This window comes from Marmota marmota, unplaced genomic scaffold (genome assembly GCF_001458135.2).
Source record: "Marmota marmota marmota unplaced genomic scaffold, marMar, whole genome shotgun sequence".
Classification (NCBI taxonomy): domain Eukaryota; kingdom Metazoa; phylum Chordata; class Mammalia; order Rodentia; family Sciuridae; genus Marmota; species Marmota marmota.
The window spans coordinates 27,263,613-27,290,532 of NW_025999949.1; the positions used below are offsets into that span (position 1 = coordinate 27,263,613).

The 26,920-nt window shown below is 42.5% G+C and overlaps 1 protein-coding gene across 1 annotated transcript in view; it reads right to left on the reverse strand.

Moving 5' to 3' along the window:
- The window catches only part of Asap1 (ArfGAP with SH3 domain, ankyrin repeat and PH domain 1), a 292,373-nt gene that overhangs the window by 227,560 nt on the left and 37,893 nt on the right, over window positions 1-26,920 (reverse strand). The window contains exon 2 of the mRNA XM_048802408.1: window positions 26,793-26,920. Coding sequence (XP_048658365.1) covers window positions 26,793-26,920 — 128 coding nt within the window. The remainder of the gene's footprint in view (window positions 1-26,792) is intronic.

Consider the following 26,920-nt stretch of genomic DNA (forward strand, 5'->3'; position numbering starts at 1 on the left):
TGAGGGGAAAGAGCAAGGAGGGCCCCTTTACCACTTGGACCACATCCTAGAAGTTCAGTGGATACCACAATGGCATCTTGCTCATAGACCTATCCCTCTGAGCCAGGATGGAAATGCCAAAACCAGAACTAGAATTCTAGGAGGCAGCCTGTGGAGGAGGAAGAACCCTGGCTGGGAGCATTCCTTATTTCCGTGTGACTTGCTCAGCGTACTTCACCTCCCTGGGCACTAGCTAAAGAAAATGGATCCAAAACATGAAGTAAAACAAGTCACAAAGTTGATTAGCATTGAAAACCCACTCTCCAATGACTCACAATATTCAATTTGCCAGTAAACTCACTTTACAACCACCTACATTGAAATTTTAGAGAATTAGGCTTTCAAACATGGTGGGTATATTCACAGACTGCAGAACCTAACAGACATGAGATGCAGCATGACTTCTTGCTTTTACCAGTGAGCAAGTTATTTCATTTCTGAGCCTCAGTTTCCTCATTTGCCAAAAAAAAAAAAAAAAAAAGACTGCTCACATCTGGCCATTATGAGGAAAATATGAGAGAAATATGTGAAGAATTTAGCACAGTGACTGACACCTAGTCAAGAGGTGCCAAGTTCTCAAAACTATGTAGCTATTATGATTAACATTAAGTATAAGCAAAGAATTTAAAACAACACATACACTCAATGCAATTCTTAAACATCCCCACACGTATCACATAGGGAAAATTATCAGAATTTATAAGAATGCTGGAAAATAGAGGCCCAATGCCAAAAAAAAAAAAAAAAAAAAAAAAGAGAAGATTCTGTGTGAAGTCCTGGCCTAGTCTAGGTTTGGTTTCTCAGAACCACTAAATCAGACAGCAATGGAATATGCAGAATAACAGAGCTTACATGGAAAACAGAAGGTATTCTTATGGTCACTAATTTAAAACTAAGATCAAACACCTCTTTTTGAGGCTTCTCTGTTTACTTGATTCAGGTGTCAGTATAAAAATTTCAGACTACCTGAAGCTTTTTGTTTATATTTCTGGACAAAGTTCAGAACAATCTGGTTTGATGGAGCATTCTGTGAAACTCACTGCTCCACCCTGCATTTAGGTGGCCCCTTTCATGACTTGTCTAAGAAAACCATACTCACACTAACAAAGAACTAGAATAACAACATTCACAAAGATTCAAGCACAAACTGATTCAACCTTCCACGATGAACTTTTGTTTGGAGGCCAAACCATGTCATGCTCCGTTTTGCCTTAAGTGGCTCTCAGAACTCAAGGGGAAATTATAATTACATATCTACTCTAGATTCTTACTATGTACTCCTTATTTCCTAAGCACAAATCCAAACCAGTTGGATTATTAAAAAGGTTATTCTCCAAAGAGTTAGGCAACAAAATGTTAACATTCATCATCTTCGGATCATGGGATTCATTTGTTTTCAATTTTCTTCTTTATTTCTACAATAAGCAGCTTAAAATAATCATTTTTAAAAGTTCTAGCAGGGCATTTATCATGAAACAAAAAGGTTTATATCTGATGGTAATGATACCCAAAGATTAGTATCTTCTCTTGGTCACACTGATACAATAGCACCCTGTCACCAACTGAGATTTATCTTTCATTCAGCAAACTTCAGGAGGGCCCACGGTGTCAATCCCATGAAAATCAAGTTTACAAACGAGATCCACAACCATAGCATCCCACACCTGCGAGGCCAGAGTGTGCACAGGGAGCACAGCTGGAGCAATGGGGCTGGGGGTGGAACAAGAAAAGGCAATTAGGAAAGGTTTCTTTGAGGAGACATCTGCTCAGCCCAGGAGGGAGTCAGTGCTCATCTGGCTCCAGGGAGACAGACTTGTGAAGCAGCAAGTGCTGAAGTTTGCTTCTGTGTTCCTACAGGCAGAGGGCAGAGGACCCTAGGAGCAGCTGTAAGGACGGTAGGCATCCCACAAACCATGGGAAGTTACCAAGGTCAACAAAGAAAAGAGGTCCACTTTAACTTCCAGGTAAGAAAAATGGAGTGTATCAACATTTCTTGGGTAATAAAAAGAGAAAAACCCACGATGAAACGCTATGACAAAACATGGCTCTTGATTCATTCATCACATAGTCTTCCACTACCTCCTGGCCTCCCAAGGTCTACCTCCATCCACCCAAATGCAGTGCCAATTCAGGGGATAATGTATTTGGTCTATTTTCTACTTTTAAATCACATGCCAATAACCAAATCTGGAAAGAACTTCATGAGATGAAGCAAATATAGTTATCTTGCTATTTATTCCCCGTTCCTCGCAACTACTCCAATGGCTTAAGAATCACTTCTAGCCGCAGCATGTGACCAAAATAAACTTTTATTTGACAATTCAGAAGAGACAAAAAACAAAATGAATGAAAAGACCTTTTATATTTCAAGTGTGCAGTGATTTCCTGTTTCTTCCACACTTTTGGCAGCCATGTACCATATCACAGAGTCCTTTTTATACTGCAAAATCAACAAAATTCCTTTTCAAACTATGGAAAAACTGGGCATCTTGCTCAAACACCAACAGCTCTCCCTTAGTAATATAAGACAGCAATGTTGTTAAGAAAGATTACCTAACAAAGTACCTCTGTCATGAATAAACCCTCCCTTGGATAATCCAAATGCATGTCAGATCTTCAACCTTCCCCTCCAGAATATCAAGCATCCATCCCTTTCTTTACGACCTTCCTATGCTTCCTGTTCCTGCTGCCACTGACATGAGAAACATACAAAGATGGCTCATTTATTCCCAGTCCCCCATCACAGTGAGCCGGGGTTCTGAGAGCTACAGCTCACTTCTTCTCCATTACTTCCTCCCCTACCTGACCACTGCTTCCCCCAGTCTATGATATCAGAATTTCCCTTGGATGACACTGATCATCTTCCTCACCATCAGAATGACTATTAATTAGACACTTAACGTGCAGCAGACTCTCAGGTTCTTAAATAGAATAGTTCATTTCATTCTTGCTATCACCCAATAAGGTCAGTATAGAATATGATCCCTATTTGACAGATGGAGAAACGAAGGCATGAAAGCTGTAGTAAATTGAAAAACAGCAAGCAACACAGTCATCATTCAAACCTGGGTCCATCCAATTCAGACCCAGGCTGGTCACACTTGCTTCTACTGAGAATTCATCCATTCAGCAAATGTTTACATGCTCTATGTCAGGCACCATGCTAGGCGCAGAGGATGCAGGGGGGACCAAAGCAGAGCTCCACCCTCCTGAAGGCTATTTTCTACTGGGATGTCAATGCACCAAGGCAATAAAACAAAGGGATAGATGTGATAAATGTCTCCTGGTACCAGACATGGTATTAGGTGCTTTGTGTGGGTGAAATAATAGCAAAGCAAGATGATGGTGTTGATGTCTATCATCAAGGGGATCGGAAAAGACGCCGTGCTCTTACAATCTGGGAGGAGCATGGTGAAGTTATTCAAGGGGAAAGACGATACTTTTTGAAAGTCTTCATTTCAATATTATTTACCAAACAGCAAAATGTACCCATCTGCACTGACACCAAAACATTCTAGACCAGACACAAGACCCCATAGAAAACCTGGAATGAGTTAAACTCCAAATGAAACCACCTGAGAATATTTAAGAGGAATTATTTCTCCCCAACAATTCCAGTCAACAGCAAAAATCTCACATCTCACCTCAAGAAAGCAGCTGCAGAACTTCAGCAAAAACTGAGGCCAACTGATCCTGGGGGTGGCTGCTGAAGGAACAGCTAATACTGCACTGACGGTTTTGGCCTTGCAATAGGAACAAAAGGATCTCTTCCTAGTGGATCTGCTTACTTCTGCTGGACAAACCAGCCTTCAATAACACATCAATAATTAAACAGCACTCAACTAAAAACTAACAATGCAATAAATGGACTACTATAGGGAATCGCCCTCTTACTTTGAGGAGCTTGAAAAATGCCCTATGGTAGCCCCCCAAAAAATGTTATCAATGATATGGGCTTATTACAGCCAATGTGAACACAAAATGCACAGCTTGTCTATTAAAGACCTCAATTTGGTAGCAGAACAGGAAAAGCCCATGATGTTTCTATTATGAAATCACTGGCTCCTAAAAACAAACAAAAACAGTTCTTCCCCCCGAAAAAAAAAATCACCCTCATAGAAGGTACTGGCAACATATGGCAGCAAACTTAAATCATAGGGCCATCTCCAGGGAGACGACAAGATGATTAAGTGGCCAGGGCACTCTGCACTCCCCCAGGAGGCTCTCCTTGTATGCCGAGTGGGGGTGACAGGTGGACCTGACAGGAAATGACAGGACCATGGTGGGCCTGCTCTCCCTGCTGGCTTGCTTTCAGTTCATGGGTAATGGAAAGGGAACCAACCTTAAGGGTCAGGAGAGGACAGTTTAAGTCCCAGCTGTACTTATACTCGAGCTATTTGACTCCGCAGAGTTCCTATAAGTACTGGTTTACTCATCAGTTAATAATGACTAGGTCTACAACCAACGAAGCTGAATCAGAGAAAAAAAGACAAAGCAAGAGATACTCCATCTAACTCCCATAAATGGGAAAGAACTACAGAGATGCAAAATTATCCTTCTTCCCCCTCAAGATGCAATGGTCTCAAACCCTTATAACAGAGGCTCTAGAATGCTATCTCCCTCCTACTGGAACTACCCAGAAGTGAGTGTCATTACAGAACCATTCCCTATGCACTATCTCTTCTCTTCAAAATCAAGGTCTCCCTTAGGTGCCACTCAGCTAATCCGATCAACTTTTCAAAAGCAGTGATGTGAATAAGAAAAGGTTAGGTGCTGGTCGTTTCTCTCAAGAAACACACACACATATTTATTTATTCACTCTAGTTCAGTGATCTGACTTTTTATATGATAGATGCTAAGCTGAGAGACAAGGAAGTCCCTGGCCTAAGGAACTCAGGCAACAGAAATGAAGATAGAGAATTGAATGTGCGTGGGTACCCTACTATAACTGCTTGGAACTGACCCAAAACAAGGGGCAAGCCAGCCAGGCCAGTACTCAAGGGGCTCAAATGTAAATGGAGCATCAAAATACACTTGTAAAGCAGACTGAGAAAAATATATCATAGTATTCTCCCCGAAATTATTTCTAAATGTATCTGGAAGGAATGCAGTGAAAATTTCCAAGTGTGAGTTCTGAGAACAACATGGGGCATGTCAGATTCACAGCATGTGTCACTTATTTGCCATCTCCAAGAAAGGGGAGTTTGGTCACTTGCTGGGCCCTTGGTTTGGCTGAGTGAGGTATACAAGTCTGGGACTTACAGGAAAGAACTGCAAAGGGACAAGACAAGGAAGGCAGAATCCTAGTACCAACAAGTCTCCTCCTCTGAGGCATCGGCTACTGAATACGTGTCATTATAAGGAGCTCCCCTAGTGTCAGGTTTGACACTCACAGACAAAAAAGCAATAAATGACTAACATGGTCATTTAACAAAGATTTAATGAACCACATGTGCTCAGGCACTGAATAACCAGCATAAATAAGAACCTGCAAGACATAGTTATCTTGTAACTTTCAATTTAATTATGGTCCAGACAAAGATGGACTTGAAAATCAGCAGAACTGGAGGCTCCAAGGGGGTATTCATGCATCAATTTGGACATCCAGGAAAGCTGAACTGACAAGAATCATTAGTTGCTGGAGGTAGAATTTCAGACCAAGACAAAAACGTGGAGGAATGGCCTCATATCAGACCACTGACAGGAAGAAGTCAAAATAAGAGGGCATGAAAGGGCATGTTGGCGCCATTAAAATTCTACCATGCAGACCAGCATGGAGTTGCACAATGGAAATTTCAAGTTCTATATTGAAAATCTCCAGGAAGAACTGCTATGTCCACATTTCCTCTCAAGGGCATACAACTGAATCTCTGAAGAAATTGCTAACTCAATTCCTAGTTTATTTTCATTCTAAAAAAAAAAACACTTTCAAAACAGCTGGCAGAAGAGGTCCTGCTCCACTACACTCCAGTTCTTCTGTTCTCAGATTTTTTACATGGTAACGGAAACAACATGTAACACCAAAAAAGATGCCATGCCCCAAGGGAGACAAGTTGAACCCACTGCATTTACAGAAATAAAGTGCCAGAACAACGGAAAGAAAACAGGCTTGGTGGTCTATAGGGGACATTTAAATCAGAGTGCCTGCCATGTACAGTGTCCCCTCAATCATAAAAACAGCCCTAATGTTCTTTGCCCTGGGGAGCTGACTGCTGGAGGGCCCCCACCAGCTGGCCAGTGATGTCAGAGAGGCCTACTGTGGAGGGCTCTGACCAGGAGCAAGGATTCTGAAACTACCTCATCTCAGAACCTGTTACCTTAACACTCTCAAAAATTTAAAAGACTCCCAAAAAGGTTTACTGTTGTTTTAAAATAGGTTGTATCTATTAATATTTGCTGCAATAAAAATTGAAACAAATTTCTAAACCCTACAGCACATTCAAAAGTGTCAGAAGATGACAGTACCATCACACATCACATGGTCCCTGGAAAGCTCCACTGCATATTCATGACAATAAGAGTCAAAGCAGCAAAGTGACTTTTTTTTTTTTTTTTAAGAGACAGGATCTCACTGAGTAGCTGAGCTGCTTTAGACCTCACTAAGTTGCTGAGGCTGGCTTTCAACTAGTGATCCTCCTGTATCAGCCTCCCAAGATGCTGGGATTGTAGGAGTGCGCTATCACACTCCACGCAAATTAACATCCTGACATTTATAAAAACAGGGACCTCTCAGAGACTCTGGGAGAGCCTTGACACCCCCACAGGGAATCCCAGAATAGGGGCGATGACAAATGACAGAGTAGTCCACTCTAGAACTTATATTAGCAAATCAGGAAAGGCCTGGAGAGTCACAGTGAGAAAATAATGGCACAGGCTGGTCACAACAGGATTGATTTCAAAATACTTAAAATGTTTATGTGTTTTCCATGTTAAATTACATTTTTAAAGTTTGGTTTACTTATTTACAACTATCATCTGACTTTAATCAAATGGCACATGCCTCACATAAGATTATTAAAATATCTATCAATATAACTCCTATCTTGACTGACAACTGAGTTGATTTCCTGTACCACCAACCACTTATGTCTGAATTCTTATTGATACCAATGCATCCTGTGGCTTTATCATAAGTAAATCTCCAGTATAACAAAAATGAATAGAATCCAAAGCGAATCCCCATAATAAATTCTAAATGGTAGGAAGCATTTTAGTCCTTTCCAAATAATCAAATACTAACACGTCCATAATAACAGGGAAGAAAATGTTGTATAATCCTTTAAGGAACAAAAATTGGGTGTGTATGGAATGGAATGGGGTAAAGGTTGATGCATCCCTCCGTCCCATGAAAATCAAAACTACTGAAGGATGGCAGAATCTGCCCCCAGTTTCCTAAAGAGCTTCTGTGACATACCCGTTTTTGTGCCACTTCTCTGGGGTTTTTATAATGACCATTTAACCTTCCTTTGTCCTCAACGTGAAGTCTCACTCATTTATCCAAACACTGTCTCCTCTAAGAGCAGAGAGTAACTAGTGACGAGGCTTGGTAATACACCCACTTGATTCTATCATCTACATAAAAAATAGCGAGAACCAGTTCTGTATGTGTCGTGAGCACTTTCCATGCATCAAGGCAAAGAGTAAGGCAACTAATTGCCATACCTCAGGGTGGCCCCACAACAATCCTTTAAATACGTGTTAGGCTCATTTTACAGATGAAGAGAAGGTTCGGAGGGTGAAGTGGTCTACCTTTAGGCACGGGGGTGAGTGGGGGCGGAGGAGCGGGGTGAGAGGTCCAAAGAGCTAAAGATGCTTCACATGCTTTGCCCTCACAACACATCCACACAATGATGTAATGTAAATACCAGAGGTAAACAGAAAGTGAATATTTACTGGGCATGCCTGCAGCAGGTGCCAAGGCACAGAGAAGTTAAGCAACTTACTTCAATAGGATGGTAAGTTAAGGAACAGCAGCAGGCACTGAAGAGCACCTTACATGGTTTAAATAAACAAATGCAGTTAAGTACCTGACATTCAGCAAGCATCCAGTAAAAATTAGCTGCTACAATTGGAGTACCCTGCATATAGGAAGTGTTCAACAGAGTTGCCAGCAGCAGCAACAGAGATTCTATGTCAGGTAAATGAAGAGGGGACCCTCCTCCAGGAACATTATTCCAACCACTCCAAAATAGCTTCAGTGCCAGTCATCCCAGCCTCCAGTATCTGTAATGCCTCTAGCTGGTCAGGCACATCTGTGTGGAATTTTTTTCACTTCTGCTATTTAAAGCATGCAATGGGGTGTAATGGAAAAAATACACCCTGGGTTAGCTGTGGAGTTTCACCTCCTCCTAACCACACAATTTCTCTGGGCCTGGGTTTTTGCAGCTGAATGCTAAGGACAGTCACGCCTTCCCTGCCATGCCAGTGCTCCTCAGAAAGAGCCAGCAGAGATCCTGCCTGCCTGCCGCTGCTCTGGCCAGTTTGTTGCTCCATGAAATCATAAACTTCCTGAGGATTGCTTCCTTGGCAATTTCCTCTCAGCTATTGCTGGGCTCTTTCTGCAGAATGACTTGATACAGAATTTGGGGCTGCTAGGATGACAAAATCACAAGGTGGGGGCAGAATGATAAGAAGACCCTAGCAGTTACAGCGCCTCATTTCCCCATGTAAGCAGCATGGCAGTCAAGACAGCACTGAGAAGACTGCAGGCCACAAATTCCCCAGCTCCAGGGGTCCTCAGATGAACTGACTCCTCATTGGGAAGAGCTAACAGGCCTGTGTCCTGGCAAAAGCCATTGCCATGTCACTCACACTGTGAGCAAAGTGGCTTCTCCCAGCTATTGTTTCTTTATTAAGTAGGACAGCATACAAAAAAAGTCCTTGTAAACTGAAGGTGTTATATTGCAAGATGCTGGAAACCTCAGTCTTAAAAAAACAACAGACTGTGGAAAAGACCTGGGCAAATAATTTAGCACTTCATTGACAGCAAGTTGTGAGAGTCAACAAATTTACAAGCATCCTTGAACAGGTCAAGGGGACCAGCAAGAGTACATGACAGGCAGGAAGTGGGGAATCAGGAACAAGGAGGAGCCAATGGCAAGCGAGCGCAGCGATCACAAGGTTCAGCATGGGGCAACTCTCCTCTACTCAAAAGCAGGGTTTTACCTGACTGGTTTCATCTGAATGTTTTAAATACTTCCTCTGTGACAAAAGTCATCTTGGGGCTCAAACACAAAACAAAATCAATTACTTAAGACACACTGTCCATAGTCAGTAAGTGTTTAAGTCAATGAATGTAATAAATTAAAGAGATCTGGGTGGTTCTGTGCCCTACAGGTCAGCAGGCAGCAGCTGAAGCTCAGGGATAATGAGAAATGTTGGTGATCTAGAAAATGATGGGGTTGACCTCTACGGTCTCCACAGGCTCCCTCTGGCTCCCTCTGGCTCTAAAATTCCAATATTACATCACTTCCCTTGAAATTTTGTAAGTCCTCAGTTCTTCCCCTTCCATTCCTGTCCAGTCCTACAGACAATCCTCAGAATCTCCTCATCCTCCATCCACCCACATGGAGGTAGGTTCACCTTCCCGAGTTCTTCAAGGTCCCCACTGCATGTATATGAGTGTGCTCACTGGTTCTCTCAAGCAGGGTCCCAAGACCTGGGTCCGAGAATGGAAATAAATAGATGAATAAGTCAAATCCCGTCTTCAAAACAGTAACTTGATAGGCTTGGAACCAACATCTCAACTCAGTGGGTGCTACATGACAAAAAAGCAGAATAGACTGCCGGGAGAAGAAAATGACTCCAAATAAGTCATCATCTTCCAAGGATTCCACACGATTTTGAGAAAGGTAACTTTGCTTTGCAGACACCCATTCTTTCGAGGAAAGGCTACCAGGGTCCTCTCTGAGAGGTCAAAGACAGACTTCACATACCAACACAGTGCACAAGAGAATCAAAGCCAGGCTCTCAGAGAGCACCACTGCTGCTTCAGAAAGAAACACAAATTAGCTCACCCTGGGAACAGTTCATGCTAGGTATGGAGCAAAACCCTCTTTCTCTTTCAAGTTATAGTTTTATGAGAAAGGGCATGAGCAGAAACCAAATACATGATTAGTATTTGTGGCATTCATACGCTCATAGCTGATGCATAAAGTGCATATATATGTATATGTGAGTGTATAAACTATGAATTTTAAAATTGTTCATTCCAAATCTACTTTTTCAACAGGCTACAATGCCTAAGGCATCAGTGCAACATCGATGAATCAACAGCTGGTTTGAAACTTTGCTCTACCAAACAAGAGCTGTACATTTACTGGTTGTCTCCAAGCATCTATTTTCTAAGGAGAAATATGCTATAAAGAGAGAAACCTTTGCAAAGCTGGTTTAAGGTTAATAAATATTATAAAGAACTTAGCAGAGTACTAGGCTCCAAAGAAAAGCTTAGTAACTTATGGCTGTTACAATACAATGGCTCCTAAAGCTTTAAGACTGCTCAATCATTGCAACAGACACCCAGACATTTCCAGAAGGCTTCCCAGTAATAAAATATTGCCTTTCTTCTTGGGAGGTGGGGTGGGTGATTGAAGTAATTTGTTTTTTGACCAATATTTGATATGATTTGGTAATGCCACATGGCCATAATGTCTAATAGATCACATTAAATTATTAGGCCAAGTGACATTACTCACTATGGCAGGAAGTGAAGCTGACACCATACTTCCAACTGGGAGCTCCAGAGTGAAGCAGGCTACCACACATAGCACGCCTGGGTGGGCACAGGGCACAAGGCCACCCTGTTCTCCCAAGTGGATATAGGGCTCAAGTGTCAGTGTCAAACTGTCCTGTGCTCATGCTCATTTCCAGGAAGCCCCAGGGACACACCCACAGCATGCAAGCATATAAGTATTCTTGACCCCACACCAGCTACAGGATCATGGTTGAGGGCAGGGACTTGGAGACTTCAAATTCAGATGGATCTTTGTCTGAACCTTGGTTCTTTCCCTTCAGCAATAAAACCCGAGAGAGGAAACTGCCCATTGTCAAGCCTCAGGTCACCCAAATGCAAATTAAATTATTCCTTACAGACTTGTTATGAAGATCAAATAATAAAAGACACTCCCTGTCTTTTATAAACAATGGTTTAACTTAGGATTTTTCACTTTGTGATGGTGCAGAAGCAATATGCATTCAGTAGAAACTGTACTTCAAATTTTAAATTTGGACCTTTTTTCTGGCTAGTGATGTCACAGATACTGAGTGACACTTGGGCAATGATATGAAGCCAGGGCTCTAGTCAGCCATGAGGATGAGCAGTCTATGCTCCATAGTGTGCTTTGTTCCTACAGTAGGATGTTTGGTAGATCAGGTGTGTTATATGCATTTTTAACTTATGATGGATTTATCAAGATGTAACCCATGAGAAGTAGAGAAGCATCTGTGTCTGTCAAGAACATGGCTCCCTGAGTCTGTTCCTCCATCTGTAAAATGGGGGCCAGAAACTCCTCCTGAGGCCACTGATGCAAAGATTAAATAATGAAATATCTTTTAACTTCCCATTCCAGTGCCGGATATACTAGGTGACCAAGATGTCAGTCAACAATGGAAAAACATTAATTTATGCAATTATTTATTAACAAATAAGAGGAAAAATGAAAACAAGATACCAAAAGGTCAAACAAAGAGACTCAAGGAACTTGGCATTGCTTTCTCAGGGTTCAATGCTCTGATATTTGAGAGAAGACAACAAACTACACTATAAGATGCAAAGGGAGCCCCGTGCCTAACACCTAATGCTGCTTCCTAATTTCCTCTCCTTGGCACCTGAACCCACCATTCTGTTGGGTTAGGACATCACACGCTGCTGTAAGAGGGAGGGGAACTGAGCACAGTGGCACACACCTGTAATCCCAGTGGCTTGGGAGGCTGAGGCAGGAAGATCATGAGTTCAAAGCCAGCCTCAGCAACAGTGAGGCGCTGAGCAACTCAGTGAGACCCTGTCTCGAAATAAAATATAAAATAGGGCTGGGGATGTGGCTCAGTGATTAAGTGTCCCTGAGTTCAATTCCTGATACCAAAAAACAAAAAGAAAAGGGGTATGCTCATATCTTTGAGTAAGCCACTGAGGTACTAAATGAGCTGAAAACAGAATTCGAAAAGAAGGTACAGGTCTTGAGGCAGGGCATTGAGAAGGAGGTGGAGAAGACAATGTTCTGGAATCCTAAAGGGATGCCAGAAGTCCTAAAGGAGTGAAGAGGATGAAGAAAGTACCCAATGGGCAAAGGTGATGCTGATCAAGGAAAAGCACAGAGGCCTCGAGACACAAACCCCAGCATCCCTGCTGACTGATTCCTGGTCAAGTGCTGCTTCTCTCTGTGCCGTTTCCTCATCTGCAAAATGAAGTTGGTACTGCTTGCTCTCCATGTGCTCTGAGGCTTGATAAGACGATAACCATATGTATAGACCCAAGCTCAACCTACCAAGAGTGGATCTTGACTTGAAGAAGTACACTCTAACCTGAAACCCCACCAGGACAGATGCTCCAGAAAACAGTACCCGAACCCCTAGGGAAACAGAGCCCCGAAGGCAGTCTGACTTAAGAAGTCCACTTTGGGGCTGGGGATATAACTCAATTGGTAGAGTGCCTCACGTGCATAAGGCCCTGGGTTCAGTCCCTAGCACCCCCACCCCCACCCCCCCACACACACACGAAGAAGTCCACTCTGAAACTTTTGGAACCAAAAAAGCACCACCCTGGAAAACCACAGTGGTTGTCCCAAAATATAGCAAATTCACATCACAATATAGATGTGCCTCCATAGCCAAGAGCCAGCTCCAGGCCAAAATCTGAAGTACACTTGACTTCCAAAAACCATGTGCCAACCCTCAGGAAAGACAAGTTCAACTCAATTTTGGCCCCCTTTCCTTTTCTTTGCTTCCTAAGTTGCTCCCAAAGCCTCATCACCCCACCAGCCCCACTAAATTCCAGTAGAGTTCCCTCTCTAAAACACCTCCTCCCTATTTCTCAGCCAAGTGCCAAGTGGGAAACGAATTAAAAAACATGACCATACCCATGCCCGAGTCACACGGCAATACTACGGGGTCTATAAAAGACAATTACTGCTAAGGTTTTAGTGTTGTTTATGGTATGGATGTGGTTTTGAGTGTGTCCCCCCAAGGATCTGTGTGTTTGAAGTCTGGTCTACAGTGCAGTGGTGTTGAGGTGGTGTGACCTTTAAGAGATGGGGTCTAGTGGGAGACACTTAGGTCACTGGGGGTGCGGCTCTCAGAGGGGATTAAGGTACTTCTCCTGAGACTGGGCCCTCCCTACTCTGCCTTCTTGTTGGGCAACACCACCTCTCCCTCTTGGGAATGCTCCTACACTGTGACACCTGAGGTCAGCTGGCTGTTGGGGGCACCACACCCTTGAACCTCCAAACTGTGAGCTAAATAAAAGACTTTATTTTCAAAGATACTAAGCCTTAGGTACATGGTTATAGTAACCCAAAATGGGCTAATCCAAAGGGACTTTTCAGCTGGAAAAACTTCCTGTGGATTTGGTAGTGGGAATCGAGAATGTTTAGGCAGCCAGGGAGAAAGGAGGAGCTGCCTGAGGTCGGCCAGAAGGCAGCCATCTTTGGTCTTTGCACATTTCCCCTTTTTAGGGTGAACATTCACTAATTCTGAGCCCATAAGACTGAGGCATTAGCCAACTTCTTTCCATAATAAGTAGGAATTTCAGAAGAGAAGCTGTATGGGTAAGATAAAAAAAACTACCCCCACTGAGGAGGCTGGAGGCTGATAAGGCAAAACTGCTCATTTCCCGTGACACTGAGATGACACTGACCTTCAGTTCTCCACCCTGGCAAGCACAGTTGGAGCACATCACATGCACTCTTTCTTCACTTTACCACTGGCTTGCCAGTAACTAGTCACATTTACAGGCAACAACACACTGAAAGTTTAATTTTTTTCCTCTGGATAAGCTTTTAAATCAAGATCTCACTGCAAGTCTTCTTGGGTAGAGAAAAACACTTCCCTGGGCTGTCTGGGGTTGGGGGTATAACAGGGCACACACGACATTTCTGGTGGTACAATCTGGCAGCCTGACAACTCTGTCAGAAATTTATGAATACCCTTGGCCTTTGACTCAATGATCATTCTAGGAATCTATCTACACTAGGACAGAAACATACAGATGTATTCAAATATCCACTGCCCGATGTGAACAAAAGGTCACACTGTGGGGCAAGCAACCTAAGGAAAGGAGAGAAATGCCACTAATACAGTGATTTGCCTCTTTAAATGCTATGGGAATGCTTACGATATGCTAAATGAAAATAAGCAGGAGACAGATATGTCTTGAAGAAACACCTGATGTGATGGCACTGGGCTACTTGTGTGCATTGGGACTGTGGTCAACTTGTTAAAATTTTTTATACTTTTGCTCATTTTCTACAAAGTGAATACATTCTTATTCCTTAACAAGAAAAATTATTAGTAACAAAAGCATGTTACCAGTAGATTGTAACCCACATTAAGTGATAGCCCAGGGATGCAATTCAACACTGCTCACATGTGGAAAGTCTTCAGGACAAACTAGTCTCTTTGACAAATGGCAAGGAGGAAAGAAGAGAGAATCTACAGATTGAAGGACATTTAAAATAAAAGTCCATCAACCTCAACATGTGCATCTCATTTGGATCCTGGCTTAAAACGAGACTTTTTTTTTTTTTTTTTTTAAGGACAACTAGTGAAATGTGAACAGTAATTGAATATTTAATGATATTGTGAAATTTTTTTTCAGATGCAATAATAGTATAATGGTTTGGATTTTTCTTCCCAAGTTCTTATCTTTTAGAGATACATATTGAAATATTAATGGGTGAAATGAAATTTTATCTGGGACTACTTCAAAAAAAAAATCAGGGAGGTAGGAGGAGGAGAAGGGCAGAGAGGAAAACAAGATTGGCCAGTAGCAGGTAAGTGTTGAAACTGTTGACAGATACATGAAGACTCATACTCATCTCTCTGCCTTTGCATATGTGTAAGATTTTAAGTTAAACAAATTAAAGGGGCTGGGATTGTGGCTCAGTGGTAGAGCGCTTGCCTAGCACGTGTGAGGCACTGGGTTTGATCCTCAGCACCACATAAAAATAAATAAAAATAAAGATATGTGTCCATCTACGACTAAAACATTTTTTTAAAGTCTTAAAAAGCAAATGTCCTTTAGAAAAACTACATGGAGGAATGAGTTCATCAGGAAAAGGAGTATCAGGGGCCTGGGGAGTAGGCAGTAAGTGATCTAATGAAGTATTACAAAATTGGCCCATATTAAACCCCACATTTGTTACTTCTAAAGGTATTAAAGCTTTAAAATTACCAATTATTTGGCAAAACACCTCCACCACATGGGTCTGTCTCCTCCAGATGGTGAACTGTTGGAGAGGGGCATGGAACTGGGAGCAGAACTGACCTCAAGCCTAATCGTGCCTTTTTAGCCAAGGTTTCTTTAACATTTCATTTTTTGAGCCTTAGTATCCCCATCTTTTAAATGGGGAAATAGTGGCTTTATTGCCAAATGAAGGATGGTGTGGATAAAAACAAAATAATATATTGAAACAGTATAAAAACATGGAGAGTAAACCCAGGGCACAACCACTCCTAAGAACCATGATTCACTACTTAGCATCCATACAGAAAAATCAGAGAGGTTGACTCTCTTTGAAAGTATCAATTCTCTCATTAATCCCTCTCCTACCATCCTGTGAACTGGCTGCCCCAGATGACTGATGTAAATTATATGGGTTTAAATGCCTCCCACGCAAAGGAAACAAATCAGGAGGGAAAAATGTTTCCTTCTCCACTGGCAGATGCATGGCTTGTTTGTGTGTGCACTTCCACCAGGAAGGAAATGCTACCCAGACTCGCCTCTGTTTACTCGGGCTTTGCTAAGTTACTAACCAGGCAAGGCAGGGTGGGAGGGAGGTGGGTGTGGGCCACCAATCCCGGTTGGATCCCTGGCCCCATCACATCCTAGCTTGTGGGAGGGTTGGAAATAACATATGCAAGTACTCGGCACAGAGTTGGGACTCAGAAAGTGACAGCTATCACTGTCACTGCTAACCCAATGAAAGACTGCAAATTACAAACACCAAAAGGACAAAGAATTTAGCTCAGCATTCAAGTCTGTTACAGCATAACCTTGAGGAAACTCAATAGTTAATGGGTTTCACAACTGCTCTATGCAATCGGTAGGCATATAGCTAAAGTCCTGAGATGTAGGTTTAGCAGCTTTGCTATCATCTTATAATTTTAATCAAATACCTAGTGCCAACTGGATTTGGGGTAGGAGTGGGGTTTGTCCCTGGTCCTGGGGTACTTCCAATCTAATAAAATGAAGACAAGTATGAACATGAGTGAGAACATCATTTATTTCACTAGCTTATCACTCACATTATATTTTATCCTAAAAATCAAAGAGGAAACAACCCTACTTCCACAGTCATCCAGCTGGTATTTACCACCTTGTTAGGAAGTTCTTTTACAATTCTAATCTGAACAGGTCATGTTTCAGCAGAAGTCTATGTCCTGTTTGCTCGACTTCACTAGCATGTCATGGATACATAGACACACACGACATTGTTTCTTGAGGATGGGTCTGAGGTAGAAAGAGCAGGGAATGGGCTGAATCCTTCCTAAGCCTAGTTCAGCATCAATAAAATGGGGAAAGGGCACGTGCCCAACAAAACTGCTGGAAAGATTCAACTGAGACCATGTCTTGAGCATCCACCAAGTGCCCAGCACAGAGTAGGTACTTAGCAGTAGTGTTGGCAGATTCTCAATGTGTTCAAACTCTTAAACACAAAATACAGAAGCCCTGGGATGGTGACAGCATTATTTAAGTTGGCACCATTTTATTTACTGGGAGGTAGTGCATTCATTTGCTTTGCTATTAAAAAAAATATTACTATTATTAAAGCAGCAGCAGCTGCTGGGCCAGGAGTGAATGCGTATTTTGACTTGCACTTTGTGGAAATAAGGAGTATCTAATTTTATGTAAACGCTATTAATGTGAATAAACATTACAAGAAAGAGGAAATGGGATGCATAAAAAGAAAATGATTTATGGAACATAAAGGAAGGTTCCCCACATTTCAAAACAAGAAAGACACTCAAGTTTTATTTTATGCATAACTGGGCAGTGAAGAAGCTGCTCAGTGGAAGGAGAGCTGCTAGCCCTCACTGGACCTCTGTGAAGTCTCTAATTTAATGCTGGGAAAAAGCCAATCAAACCAGAAATTTTCCCAAACAGCCTAGTTGCCCCACCTAACCTTCAAGCCAGCCTGGGTATCTATGGAAAGATTATGGAAAGAGCACCATGTCATCACTTGGGATTCAACGGCAGTAGGGTGTTTATTCTCTGCCCACACCCTGTGTAGAATGTTGGTCTTTCTTGACCACATCTGCAAAGCTAAAACTGGGCAGCACAGACCTCTGACCACAGCCTTCAAAGGATCCCAAGTGAATATAGCACAGAGTGGGTCATGGGGAGGTGAGACTTGCAGAAAGAAGGGCAAAGAAACTAACATCTCCCAAGTGCCACTAGGTCTAAGACATTTCACTGGCCTTACATTACCCACTGGTTCTCTCTATGTGAAGTCTTGTCATCTCCATTTAACTTTCATGTCAGTGAAAAACGAAAATGAGGCTAGAAAACCTGGATCCCAGCCCCAGCTTTGATGTGTGAGGTGGGTGTAGAGAATATGTTTCCCTCTCCTCCATCCTCTGAGAACCACCATGAAGGTGCTGAAAGGGAGAACTTAAGCCTACCCATCACTTAACCCCCATCATACTTCCCAAAACAGAGGTGGTCTTGGTGTGCCAATTCTGATCCTCCCACCAGACAGAATCAGGCACAGAGACACCAACTCGTGTGGGGTACTAAAGCTGCAAGTTATGTAGGGCCTAGCCTGTATCATCTGCCATTGGTCTAAGAAAGAATGCCTCTTTTATTTATCATTCTTCCTCTAATGGTCTATAAAACACTTCAGACTTTCCAATAAATCCCCATTTTACTTAACTAGTTGTCTTGTGTTGAGGCAGGCATGGGGATCTGTAAAAAAGTGAAAAAGCCCAATGTACTTGGATCTTCGAGGCCTTGGCACCCTCATCCTCTAAGACCTTTCTCAGCCCTGCTGAGCTTATATCATGATATAATATCACTGTACTTACTATCGCCCACTGCATGCTGAGCGTGACGTTCAGCGTGGTCATCCTGGCCCTAGCCCTTGGGCATAATGCTACAGAAACACAAGGTATCCAGGCTGTATTAATAATAGAGCTGGGAAGAGCTTATGTTTTTCTCCACCCAAAGTGCATCTGGCAGGAAAAAGGATGGCCTCAATTGCCTTAGCCAACTCTGGTTTTTTGCAATAACTGGTATCCAAATGCAATTGTCTTTTGAGTTTTACCTCCCTGGCACATGAGGTTCTAATTTTGTTTTCCTAGCTTCTTGATGGCTAAATTTGGTGCTGCTATCAAAGGGACATATATTTCGGTTCTTTGGGGAAAATTATACCATAGCCTTGGCATTAAAATTCAGTTCTTACATAACTGACCACAAACAGCACCATGACACAGGACTGCTCAGATGGTGCTATGGCCCAGAAAGAGCCCACAGTGAACTCCTGCATTCTGTTAAGACCAAGAAGAGTCAAGTGTCTCTCCCACGTTGACTTACCCCTATCTCAGATATAATTAAAACTCATTTTAATGATGTTGAAAAGAGCCTGAAGCAAACAGAAACGCCAATTCAAGGAGAGATCCTTTTTGCTTTAAGATTCCTGCCTCCCAACCAAAATAGAATTCCTTGTGGTCTCAGTGCTTCAAGCTGTAATCAGTAAAGCACACAAGCCTAGCTGCCACGCTGTTCCAGTCAGGACGAAGGCATAAGTGCTTCCCCTCCAATGACCAAATGACCAAAATCAAATACCTGCTTTTATTATAACACAGAAAACAGCTCATTATCTCAAAAATCCAGCAAAAAATCAAAAGGGGCAGCATTGAACCCTTGTACCTGCTTTGATGCACCAGTGGAGGAGCATGGCGGGGGGTGTATGGAAGTAAATGGAAAGAATTAGCAGAGACTGGAGAAAGCATGGGCAGTAAGGCTGTCCCAGTAGAGCCCATCTGTTGTCAGAGGGACAACACTGGTCACTGACTCCCCTTATTTCAGAGTAACAACTACCTAGGGCTGAGTATATAGCTGTGTGAGCTGGGAGTGTGTTTCAGATCTAACTGGGTGTGACCAGGACTCACCCCAGTTATAGTATTTAGTGCTGCCCTAGTCTTCCCCTTAGCCCTATCTGTGCCTCTACCATTTAGGGCAGTTGGCTCTGTCATCTGACCTCATCACTCACCCTTTCAAAACGAGTATACCTAGTCTCTTCTTTTTCAGTTACACATTCGATGGTCTAAAGCAATCATAATAAACCATAATGAGGATAATAACAGCAATCATTTATACAGCAATTACCATGCCAGCCACTATTGTAGGCACTTTACATATACTGACTCACTAAGAGGTGGTACTATTTTCATGAGGGAACAATATTTCAGGAATTTGCCCAATACATTCCAGAAACAAGAGGGTTGCAATTAACCTCAGCAAGGGGACTTCACCCTCCTTGGCCCTAATGTTGCCACTGGTCCACTGTAAGCACTCCTGTACATTTGTTTACCCATCCAAGAATGCTTCTGGCCTCTCTCACAATTCCTTCCTCCCTGCCCCACTAAGGGGCTGACAAATCAGATCTTGACATTTATATGACCATTTATTTTTTTTTACCAGCATACAAAGTCACTTATTGAGTGACTATGTGCATTATCTCCTTTAATACGCAAAGACATTTATTTATGGAATGAGGAAACACAGGCTTAGACATGGAGTGATCTCTAGTCCCACTCTTTACTCATGTTTAAATAACATGTATGGGAAAGGCCAAGGCCAAGAAGTCCCCAAATGACTAGGTGTCATAAGTGAAAACCACCTCTCTGAGGCTCCATGGATCCCTACACAATAAACACAAAGCCTGAGTAGTGTTTGAACATCCACACCACAAATGACTTTTGTTGACAGGCTCTCAGCCTGATACCAGGGTGGGCTACTGTAGCCCAGCATGGCATGTCTTGAGAGACCTGGACTTGTACCAGCCGACTGGGCTAACAAGAAGAGGTTCCTAATTTTAGGAATTAAAATTCTTCCACCCTGGAAGCAAGTTCCAAAGAGTGATATTGGAGAAGAGTTGCCTGCCCCTCCCCAGCCCCCCAGGAAGTACAACCAGCCTCAGGGCCTATTGGAGATCAGAGTATAAAGAGCCCTAGACTGGGAGCCCAGAGCCCTGAATTCCAATCCTAGTGCAATTTCCTTCTCAACTTTAGGCCTTCTCAATCTCTACATCTAAAGCAACAGGACTAAATTAGACCTATATGGGTCCCTATCATGTGTGAGATTCATGGTTTGCTAGTAAACCAATCATGTAAGATTAACACTTTTGTTTCCCCACTTTTAGGCATCTATAATTGGCATTCTGAGCATGTGATCAGCAGAAGCAGGGCTACACCAGAGTTGATCAGTTACAGCTGAAATTAAACACATGTGCTACAAGAGTTATGCCAAACAACATTATCAGAGATGTCTATTAATTTTTCTGCAATTGTTATTAGAACTACATCACACCTTTCATGGATTTCTTGGAGATCAGGCTGGCAAGCCCCAGACTAGATTTTCTCCAAGGTCCTTTCATTTCAGATATTTAGTGGTTTCCTGAGTAACTAGCACCCAACAAAAAGGTAAGGCTGTGGATGACCAGGAAGTTGGAAGCAGGTGGGCAGTGAGCCCTGCTGCAACTCTGAGAGCAGCAGTCTTTCAGCCAGGTCCGTGGCCAGTTCACAGGCAAAACATAGGCTGGTCAACAGTTCCAGACTGCAAATGCTAGCCCCGTGACTTCCAGCATCACCCTCTTTTCACTTCTGCCCAGCCCAGGAGGACTACTTTCAGCAGTCTTTGACTACAAAAGGCAGAGATTTAAAGAGGTCTCAGAAGAACAGAGAAAAGCAAGTATCTTATTTTTTTCTTCCCTCTCTCCAACTTTTTTCTTTGATACTAGAAATCAAGTAGAGTCAAAAGTAATTAATAGATAGACATCTTTCTTGAGCCCTGCAAAATAGCAAAAAGAAAAATCAGCAAGGAAGCATAGAAGACAGTGAAAAAGAGCACTTGCCCAGTGTACACAAAGCCCTGAGTTCAATCCCAGCACAAGGAAAAGAAAAACTTTTTCAATTCAGAGATTCTATATTCAGAACCCAAAAGTCTACCAGTCACTACCATATGACCTTAGACAAGTCATTTAACCTGAGCCTTCATTTACTCATAGTAGAAGAATAATGCTAAAAATGCTACTAGAGTGGCCTTTTATTGGATGACAGATATATAAAATGTTTTTAAAACACTGAAGATGTATAATATAAAGGGCAAGTAGCCTTAGCATGGAGAGTATCTGCCCAACAGATTTGGGTCTTGCTTTAAAAAGAGCATGGATTCTGGCACATAAAGCAAGTTTACTTCTTCCTTTCATTCTGCAGGCAAACTTACTCTTTATGGACCACTGCTGTCTATGTCCAGAAAAAATATACCCTAGCTACTCTCAGACTGGGGCAGAGGCTTGGGCCACTGAGCCTGAAATTCTGCGTGGGATGGCAGAATGACGGGGAGATTTGTTGCCTTTTATTGTTTTATCTTCATGAGGTACTTAAGCAAAAGTACCCACCTCAATTTTATCTAAACCCTTCCTGAGAAGGGTTTCTTCTTTTAGGACTACACACTCTTTGGGGATAATTCATGAGCCCCTTAAGTTTAGTAGCTGCTATATCAAAAAGTACGTCCCATTAAGTTTACCTGTTTTCAAAATATACTTCCATTCTAGAACACAGGGCGGGAGCAGGGGGGCTGATGAACAATCATGTCAAGCCTTGGCCACAGGATTCCTATGTGTGGCATTCCTAACTTATGGACCTAACCCCATTTATTTTAACACTGATAACCTCTAGTCATCAGTATAGAAGAAAACACCCAAAAGGTTTTAGATATAAGAGTGAAGAAATACATACAGATGAAGTCTGACTGGTATGCATGAGGACTCTACACAAATGGGATTAATTCCCAAGTCCACTACTTACTGACCTTGGGCAAAATGTAATATGTAATTTTTGATTTCTTCATCTGCAAAAGGAGCCAACAATAAAAGGAGGGGGAAAGCATTAAATAGCAGCATATATCAGGCTTACGCATAGTAGGAGAATCAATAACTGAATGAGAGAGGCTTGATAATCTACTACATTCTATACTTTCATTTCTTCGCCTTCAGAAAGGACTGAACACCCCATTGACAAAAATTAAAATAAGCCTCTGAGGCCAGATCCACACCTGACTGCCAAGTTCCTTGAGAAGACTTTTAGATAGCACCTCTTAAAGGCAGGGCTGTCCACCTTTGTACTCCTGGGCCTGCCAGTAGGAGGCACTTAACAATCTGTACATTGCCTGCAATGGTAATTTGAGTGATTTTGATTGTATTGCAGACATAAAATGTTCAATATCATTTCTCCCATCCATGAACTTGCCCTTTCTACCCTGTTAAGAGTTATAGACTTATTTCTTAAACTCCATTAGCTTCTCTATAATATAATCCATATAATAACCCTAATGCTTTAGCAGGGCTTGGCAGAATGATTTGTACATAGCAGCACTTCTCCAAGATGTGTGAAGTGAATGCTTTTCATGGATCATACCTACATAAATTCTCACATTTAAATCAGAAAACCCATATCAAAAGCTTTATAAGCACAGAGGGAAAAATAGTATGTTTAAGTACCACTCTTAAGAAGGTCCCTGAATGTGGTCATGAAGAAAACTAAGCTTCTAAGAAACCTAGGCACCTATTTGATGAGACCAAAATTAAAATGTACAAAGTGAAGCCTCCCATGTGCTCTACCAAAACCACTGAAATACATCTTTGCAGACATTTAGGACATTTACTTTATGTCTTAAATGTTGAAAGAGTTTGCTAACTCTGTTTATTTACTAGTCAAATCTTGAACACAAATCACTTCATCTCTTTGGGTCTCAGTTTTCATGTTGGGAAAATGGAGATAACTGTCCCTCTTCCTTTACAGAGCTCCTATGAGGATTAAGTGTAATCATGCACACCAGATGCCTACCACAGATCTGGTAGAGAGCAGCTGCTCAATAAATGGGCAGAACACCACCACAAAAATATAATACTGGCCCAAGATAAAATAACCAAGCAGACCTTTTGACCATCTCCCTTCTATAAAAGGCACTGAGCATTACCACTCTAAGTCTTTAAAAGGTGGATTCCGCCTACAATGTCCCTCATAGCAGTCCCAAATGCCTGACTGTTCCCTTCTTGGGTCACTTACTCATAACTTTCAAACAATCACAAGTAAAATGGCACACATTGTGTGCTTTGGGTGCTGAATAAGCAGAACATTGGCTTTGGCTTGAAAAACGCTCACACCCCAGGATGAAAACTTGGCAGAGTACTAGTCAACACATTTCTGCCTCCCAAAAGCAGCCTCTCATATGTGCCAGCCAAGATGTGGCTTCCACAGCCATGTACGGATTCTTTATCATCAAAGCAGAAGCCCAAAAGCAAACTCTTTGCCTCTCCTTAGCATACATTTCTAATTCACTTCCTAGAGTGCTCATCACGAGAAAATTTAAATAAAAGCCCTAATATCTGCACAACACAGCATACTCCTGCCAAGGAGATACGGCAAAAGAGAGAGGATGGGTTAACTTGGGGTTTCAAGCCTGGAGACCTCAGACAGCTTTTGAGTTGAGTTCCATATATGCTAATTAGTAATCCAAAGAACAGAAAAGGTCATAAACAAGTAGAAAGATATTTCATTACTAGAACTAGAAAGAGAATTCCAAGCGACCCAAATTAATCCTTATTCTGGAATTTCCACATCACCAAAAAAGTACCCAGAAGTCCTATTCCTAAGAATAACCACAAAATAACACAAGCCACATTCTTAAAGTTTCCAAATACCTCACTTGTGAAGTATATGACAAAAAGATTTTGTGGTATGTCTCCAAATGTTTCCTTAAATTTATATTTCATTTCACCTTGAACCCCATATTTTTATTTTTAGAACTGAATTTGAACGATTTAAGATATCTATAATATATTTATAATATGCAACCTTGCATACATAAGCTTGAAAGGGGAAATAAAAACTCAACCATGGTGGTTGGAAAAGCATTTCACATTTGTGCAAAAGGTAACTACAGTCCAACCTTATGGAAAATGATTCAAGAGTTAAAAGATGCAGATAGGGGACAATGGTTTCCGAAGCATACTGTACTCGGGATCACAAAAAGAATTACAAAACTATGTGCTGTCCTGAATGAAAACATTTACTGTATCATCAATGAACTCTAACATGACATTTTTGAACTTCCATCCTGGTTCCAAATCCTTCTCAAGTTCACAAATGGACCACACTTTCATTATGGTTGGATTTTTCCTACTTACTGTAGCAAGACAGTATTCCTCGCAAAAAAGAAAGAAAATGGGAAAAAAAGAAAAAAAAAACCCTGTATTTGCATTTAAATGTAAACAAATCAAAAACAGCTGCAAGTAATTTGATATTAACTTATCCTAAAGTGTTGCTGCAACATGCAAATACCCTTACCTATCAACACCAAATACCCTTATCACCTGCTGCACAAACAGAATACAGTAACATTATCTGAATATACAGAAAGAAAAAGAAAGTTAAAGTAACTGACAGCTCTATTAGCAGGCACTGAAAAACTTATCTGGAAGGAATATAACCCTTCAGCCTAATCAATGTCACATCCTTTAAAGGATTAGTGCATAAAAAGGATGCAAACTGCTCCTGTATCAACATGTTCCAATTTATTACAATTAAGAGAAGGACAGTCTCATCATGAGGTCGAATGCCTGGCAACTCTGTTTCAAATCAAACACTAAGCATCACACTAGTGAAACGGACTGACACTTCACAGAGGAAAAATAAAACAAAAACCATTTACCTCTTGCTCTCAAACAAGTTTAGTCTGGTGATACTTCTCCATTCACTTCAAAATTTATTTCAATCACCTAACAATGACTCTGGAGAGAACCCTAGAAGCAGTCCCAAATGGAATGAAACATTCAGACTAATTCACAGCACCTGGCAGGCAGGCATTGTGGAACCTAGCACTGAGAAGTCTCTTACCTCCTAAAATCTAGAAGACCTGTGCTTCAGAATACCAGGTCTATACGAAAGTACAAGTATCAAAGCTGATGTATCAAGTGCAGTTTTATTGTTATTTTGGTGGGATTGAACCCAGGAGCATTCTACCACTTAACAGCATCTCAGCCCTTATTTTTAAAAGGGGGTCTAAGTTGCCCACACTGATCTCCACTTTGAAATTCTCCTAAGCTTCTCAAATACCTGGGATTACAGGCAAATAACAGTTCGCCCACAAAAACTCAAGCTTCCCAATATTAGGTGGCCCTAAACCTTAAAGAGCTATCCCCTCTGAGAAAACCATCTCTCTTCCTAACTTCCACCTAATACTGCCTTTCTAGTTGGAATAGGCTTGGCTTGCTTAAAGAAGTGGTGCTTTATGGCACTTAGATATGGTACTGAATTCCAAAGCAAATGTCTTTTTTTTTTTTTTTTTAATTGAGGTTTCAGAGGCTTCTGTAGCTTCTGGGCTTGCAAGTTCCTCCTTATCCATCCCACCTTATCACTAACTCAAATTTTTGAAGAAATCGATTTGCCCTTGACCCTGCCCCTGGACACCCTCAACGCTTTCCTTGAGGGTCCAGATAACTGGAACTGTTCTTTCTGCAGCCTTGGGTTTCCCCTCTCTGGTCAACACTGCAGGCTGCATCCGCCTCATATCTCCCTTTACAATCTAAGGGTCCCCTGCAGACCTGGCGCAGCAGCCCTGAGCCCTACCACAGCCAAAGCTGATAGAGGAGCCGGCTGGAGAGTTGTTTGCACAGATCTTCTTCCACCTGGGCTTTCGGGGAAGTCAGGTGCCAGGCATTAGCTGGGAGGAGTCTTGGGATGGAGACAGTCCCAGCCTGACTTCTTATTCTTTTGCGATTTTTCCATCAGCCCTAATCTCTGCAGCTACGACTGCCTGGCGGCGGCGAAGTGCGCTCACTGCCCATCTCTCCGTCCCTTACTGGTGACCTTGGCCTTCCCACTTCAGCCCTTGGTGGCGCGACGCCACCTACTTCGCGGGTTAGCAAAGGGTCACAATGATGTGGAAACGCAGAGCAGACCTGCCTGACTTCCAGGCTGGGTGCAAGATACAGAACGGACTTCCCTCTTCTGCCTCCTCAGAGTGTGGAGAAAGCTCGCTCAGCTCTTCCCCACCTCCCGTCCCTGAGCCTTTAAACATGTAGGACCCGGGAAACCGCTGACAAATGGGGAAGGGGTCTGCAGGTTTAAAGTTCCCCATTCACCCAAGAGTGGGCGTGGGGGTGGGTCCTTGAGGGGGTGTGGCTCCCCCTGGCCCCGACATCGCGGTCCTCCCCAGTTCAGAAAGCAAGAGCATCCCACTGCGAAGCAGCGGCGGCGCGCGGGGGCAGCGAGCCAGGGTCCCCGCGGCCGGGCCAGGGTCCTGGGCCGCGACCTACCTCCTCCAGCAGCGTGACGGTGTTCCTGCAGTTGTGCAGCCGCGTGGTGAAGCTGGACGTGGTGGGCGAGTTGTAATCCTCGGTGGTCTCGGCGATGAACTCGGACACGGAGATCTGGTCCGGCATCC